Source organism: Mizuhopecten yessoensis, unplaced genomic scaffold (genome assembly GCF_002113885.1).
Source record: "Mizuhopecten yessoensis strain PY_sf001 unplaced genomic scaffold, ASM211388v2 scaffold9507, whole genome shotgun sequence".
Taxonomy (NCBI): Eukaryota; Metazoa; Mollusca; class Bivalvia; order Pectinida; family Pectinidae; genus Mizuhopecten; species Mizuhopecten yessoensis.
Window position 1 is genome coordinate 218,246 of NW_018408082.1, and position 6,254 is coordinate 224,499.

A 6,254-nucleotide genomic window follows, 5' to 3' on the forward strand; every position below is an offset into this window, starting at 1 on the left:
GCTGAGTATGATGACTTGGATACTCATTCTACCCTATTATGATATAACTTTTAGCTGAGTACGATGACTTGGATACTCATTCTACCCTATTATGATATAACTTATAGCTGAGTATGATGACTTGGATACTCATTCTACTCTATTATGATATAACTTATTGCTGAGTATGAAGACTTGGATACTCATTCTACCCTGTTATGATATAACTTTTAGCTGAGTACGATGACTTGGATACTCATTCTACCCTGTTATGATATAACTTTTAGCTGAGAACGATGACTTGGATACTCATTCTACTCTATTATGATATAACTTATAGCTGAGATATTAGATATCTAAAAGAAAATGACTAAGGCCAAAAAAAAATTATAGTCTGTTTAGGGTTGATTGGGCAAAAAAAAAAGGTAGGTAGGTCGGATTTGTTTTTGATTTTTGATTTTTTTTTTGTATATTTTTATGTACCTTGTGGTCATGTGATTATGACCCTACTATTGTGTGTAAAACAAAGAATTACATAAACAAGGTTCATTTTGAGGCAGATTGTGCTCCATATGATGACATTTAGTGCCAACACGGAGCTGGAAGCCATTTTGAAAGGCAAGGAACCTTCTAAAATTCGAAAATCAGCGTGTTTTTTTTTGTTTTCCATCAAAAAGTTTTGGGTTGGGGGTAAAAACCTAGGGTATGTCGGGAACCCTAAACAGACATCTTTTTATTTGGCCTAATTTGGAATTCATTGTTAGGCAAATGACCACAGAGCACAAATTTAGTGAAGCAAAAATATTGCAGTTTTGACAGTTTATCTTTACTTATTCAGAGACATATTTATTTTCTTAAAAAATGGAAACTTAAAGTTGGTTTGCTAGTCATGATTCTCTGTGAATGTTGTCTGCAGAAGGGTGATCCACTGTTTATTCCCACAGGAGGACAACCAGGGCAAGTGTATCCTACAGTCACCACCAGCAAAACAGTACACTGACAGCTCCGTCTCTATTATCTTCTTCAAGATGAATTTCAAGACACTTGAGTAAGTTCAGCCCGCTGGCGACCACAAACCAAAGCTAATGATCTCTAACCCCTGCTGATGGCTACTAACCCAAGCTAATGAACTCTAACCCCTGCTGATGGCTACTAACCCAGGCTAATAAACTCTAACCCCTGCTAATGGCTACTAACCAAGGCTAATGAACTCTAACCCCTGCTGATGGCTACTAACCCAGACTAACTCTTACCCCTGCTGATGGCTACTACACTAGGCTAATGAACTCTTCCCCCTGCTGATGGCTACTAACCCAGGCTAATAAACTCTAACCCCTGCTGATGGCTACTAACCCAGGCTAATGAACTCTAACACCTGCTGATGGCTACTAACCCAGGCTAATGAACTCTAACCCCTGCTGATGGCTTCTAACCCAGACTAACTCTAACACCTGCTGATGACTACTAACCCAGACTAACTCTTACCCCTGCTGATGGCTACTACACTAGGCTAATGAACTCTTACCCCTGCTGATGGCTACTAACCCAGGCTAATGAACTCTAACCCCTGTTGATGGCTACTAACCCAGACTAACTCTAACCCCTGCTGATGGCTACTTACCCAGGCTAATGAACTCCATCCCCTGCTGATGGCTACTTACCCAGGCTAATGAACTCTAACCCCTGCTGATGGCTACTAACCCAGACTAACTCTAACCCCTGCTTATGGCTACTTTCCCAGGCTAATGAACTCCATCCCCTGCTGATGGCTACTTACCCAAGCTAATGAACTCTAACCCCTGCTGATGGCTACTCACCCAGGCTAATAAACTCTAACCCCTGCTGCTGGCTACTAACCCAGGCTAATGAACTCTAACCCCTGTTGATGGCTACTAACCCAGACTAACTCTAACCTCTGCTGATGGCTACTTACCCAGGCTAATGAACTCCATCCCCTGCTGATGGCTACTTACCCAGGCTAATGAACTCCATCCCCTGCTGATGGCTCCTTACCCAGGCTAATGAACTCTAACCCCTGCTGATGGCTACTCACCCAGGCTAATAAACTCTAACCCCTGCTGCTGGCTATTAACCCAGGCTAATAAACTCTAACCCCTGCTGATGGCTACTAACCCAGACTAACTCTAGCCCCTGCTGATGGCTACTTACCCAGGCTAATGAACTCCATCCCCTGCTGATGGCTACTTACCCAAGCTAATGAACTCTAACCCCTGCTGATGGCTACTAACCCAGACTAACTCTAACCCCTGCTTATGGCTACTTTCCCAGGCTAATGAACTCCATCCCCTGCTGATGGCTACTTACCCAGTCTAATGAACTCTAACCCCTGCTGATGGCTACTAACCCAGACTAACTCTTACCCCGGCTGATGGCTACTACCCTAGGCTAATGAACTCTAACCTCTGCTGATGGCTACTACCATAGGCTAAGGAACCCTAACCCCTGCTGATGGCTACTAACCCAGGCTAATGGACTCTAACCCCTGTTGATGGCTACTAACCCAGACTAACTCTAACCCCTGCTTATGGCTACTTTCCCAGGCTAATGAACTCCATCCCCTGCTGATGGCTACTTACCCAAGCTAATGAACTCTAACCCCTGCTGATGGCTACTCACCCAGGCTAATAAACTCTAACCCCTGCTGCTGGCTACTAACCCAGCCTAATAAACTCTAACCACTGCTGATGGCTACTAACCCAGGCTAATGAACTCTAACCCCTGTTGATGGCTACTAACCCAGACTAACTCTAACCTCTGCTGATGGCTACTTACCCAGGCTAATGAACTCCATCCCCTGCTGATGGCTACTTACCCAGGCTAATGAACTCGAACCCCTGCTGATGGCTACTAACCCAGACTAACTCTAACCCCTGCTTATGGCTACTTTCCCAGGCTAATGAACTCCATCCCCTGCTGATGGCTACTTACCCAAGCTAATGAACTCTAACCCCTGCTGATGGCTACTCACCCAGGCTAATAAACTCTAACCCCTGCTGCTGGCTACTAACCCAGGCTAATGAACTCTAACCCCTGTTGATGGCTACTAACCCAGACTCACTCTAACCCCTGCTGATGGCTACTTACCCAGGCTAATGACCTCTAACCCCTGCTGATGGCTACTACCCTAGGCTAATGAACTCTATAACCCCTGCTGATGGCTATTAACCCAGGCTCATGAACTCTAACCCCTGCTGACTACCTTTTACCCCAGATGACAATGCCTAACCCCTGCTGACAATGCTCAACCCAAGGTGACAATATCTTATCTCAGCTGACAACTTATAACCCAAGTTGATAACCTCTTAACATAGCAAATAACTTGTAATCCCACTTGATAACCTCTAACCCCATCTTATAACATCATAACCCACTTGATCACTTCTAACCCCATCTTATAACTTCTTGTTCATAACAAACATCAAGATTTCAATGAATGTGCAAATTGACATTGTTGATTGTTAATCTAATTGTTTAACATTGTGATGTAAAATTTAGACATTGTTGATGAAGCAATTTTAAGTTGTTTATAGGAAAGTTTGATAATGTTTATCAGAACGTGTGACCTTATTATATTGCTGACTTGATAACATTTATTTTGCAGTATGACATTGATAAGAAGAGGAAAGGGCATTAAGACACTACAGATCACAGATGATGTAGATTTCATCAACAGACGCCTTAACCGCCACGTCATGTCTAAGCCGAAGGTCCTCCTTGGAGACGAACAAATGGTTGGTCGTAATAAAGCCAAACGGGAAGCCAGTATTCCAAAACCATCCACAACAACAATGAGTATTGCACATCCTCCTAAATCTTCAGCCAAGGCTTCTGCTTCATCAGACAAACCAGGGAATGGGAAACCTACTTCATCAGACAAACCAGGGGATGGAAACCCTACTTCATCAGACAAACCAGGGGATGGGAAACCTACTTCATCAGACAAACCNAAACCTACTTCATCAGACAAACCAGGGGATGGGAAACCTACTTCATCAGACAAACCAGGGGATAGTAAACCTACTTCATCAGACAAACCAGGGGATGGGAAACCTACTTCATCAGACAAACCAGGGGATAGTAAACCTACTTCATCAGACAAACCAGGGGATGGGAAACCTACTTCATCAGACAAACCAGGGGATAGTAAACCTACTTCATCAGACAAACCAGGAAATACTTCAGCTAAAACACAGGATAGTTCAATGCAGAAAACCATTAAGATGTACAAGACAAAAGATGGCGAATATTCTGCCTTTGTAAGATTCTTTTCTATTATAATTGATTATGTACGTAGAACTAATTGATAATGCATAGGTGATCATGATGGGATCTAGAAAGATTGTAAATCTGATTACTAGGGATTTTTTATTATGATTGTTTCTGATTACTGGGGATTTTTTATTATGTTTGTTTGGGGGTATTTACATATTGATTATAATGTGTTTTGGGGGTATTTACACCAGATTGATTATAATGTGATTTGGGGGTATTTACGGATTGATTATAATGTGTTTTGGGGGTATTTACACCAGATTGATTATAATGTGATTTGGGGGTATTTACAGATTGATTATAATGTGTTTTGGGGGTATTTACAGATTGATTATAATATGTGTTTTGGGGGTATGTACAGATTGATTATAATGTGTTTTGGGGGTATTTACACCAGATTGATTATAATGTGATTTGGGGGTATTTACAGATTGATTATGTGTTTTGGGGGTATTTACAGATTGATTATAATTTGTTTTGGGGGTATTTACACCAGATTGATTATAATGTGATTTGGGGGTATTTATAGTTTGGGAATTATTGGGAATGAATTATTCTCTGTGTACAGGTTATTTATTGATGAATCATATTCTGTGTGTGGGTTATTTATACCAGATTAATCAATCTTTCTATGGGGTATTTATAGATGAACTATTATTTGTATATGGGCTACTTATAGATGAATTAATCTCTGTATGGGGTATTTATAGATGAATTAATCTCTGTATGGGGTATTTATAAATGAATTAATCTCTCTATGGGGTATTTATAGATTAATTAATCTGTGTGCATTGGATATTTATAGACGAAATATTATCTGTATGGGGTACTAGTATTTATATAAATACCCCATACACAGAGAATAATTAATCTTTAAATACCAAATCCAAAGAGGCCAATAGGTGGCCATCTTGAATGTTGTTAGCAATCTTGTTATCAATAATTCATATTTACATTCCCTCTTGTTATAAAAACCCCTGGCCTTAAAGATAATTTATCCATCAATGACAGCACTTTTTATAACGTAAGAATTACACATTTATAGCATTTTGCATATCGTTATCATAGTGACGAATAACATATGACATTACAAGGTTTAAGTTAATGTACAAGATTCCTGATCAGGATTTCTAACATGGGACTGGGTGATAGTATGTGTGTGTACCTGTGAGGAAAGTGAAGAGCCAAGAAGGTGAAAGGTCCTCTTTTGTAGATCTGATAAAGATCAGTTCAGGGTGGGTGCCAAGATCCTTTTCTCCTTATGTTAAGTTTAGTGTATTGCTATCATGTCTTACTTGTTGTACAGTTTGCCGTGGCCATTAACACAGATGAAGAGGAAGGTCTGTACAACCTGTACTTCCACAACTGTTACAACTACCCCAAGGAGATGACCGAGGTCCACCTCATGGTCAGTGCTGTCTAACATACACAAAGTAGTGATAAACGTTATGTACAATGAGTCCCTCTTGATGTGACTTTAGTCTTTGACAAACCTGAGTCTTCAATGTAATACTGATGAAATAGATGGGATTTATTTTTATCAAATTCAAAATCACATTCTAGTATTTTGATTACTTTTAAATGAAAATTCAGTATGACTGTTAATGAAATTCGACCTACTTGCTGGTTTTACAGTTGGGAATCACAGAGGCCAATGATAAGAACTTCCTGTCTGCGGGAGGAATGCCAATACCTAAACTCTTCTTTGGTCTCTTTGTTGTATATGTCCTGACAGCCATTGTCTGGTCAACCATCCTCAAGAGGGGCAGGTAAGTCATCGAAAAGAACCATGATCAACTACATTGAAGGACCTTTGTGAGGTAACCCACAGAACAAAGTGTAGTTTACTCAGACCTTTGTGGGGTAACCCACAGAACAAAGTGTAGTTTTCTCAGACCTTTGTGGGGTAACCGACAGAACAAAGTGTAGTTTACTCCGACCTTTGTGAGGTAACCCACAGAACAAAGTGTAGTTTACTCAGA

At 40.6% G+C, this 6,254-nt stretch overlaps 1 protein-coding gene across 1 annotated transcript in view; it reads left to right on the plus strand.

The window, feature by feature from the left end:
* The window catches only part of LOC110458254 (protein GPR107-like), a 28,838-nt gene that overhangs the window by 9,871 nt on the left and 12,713 nt on the right, over positions 1–6,254 (plus strand). Inside the window, exons 4-7 of the mRNA XM_021509868.1 lie at positions 924–1,027; positions 3,602–4,256; positions 5,579–5,680; positions 5,908–6,041. Of these exons, the coding sequence (XP_021365543.1) occupies positions 924–1,027; positions 3,602–4,256; positions 5,579–5,680; positions 5,908–6,041 (995 nt within the window). The remainder of the gene's footprint in view (positions 1–923; positions 1,028–3,601; positions 4,257–5,578; positions 5,681–5,907; positions 6,042–6,254) is intronic.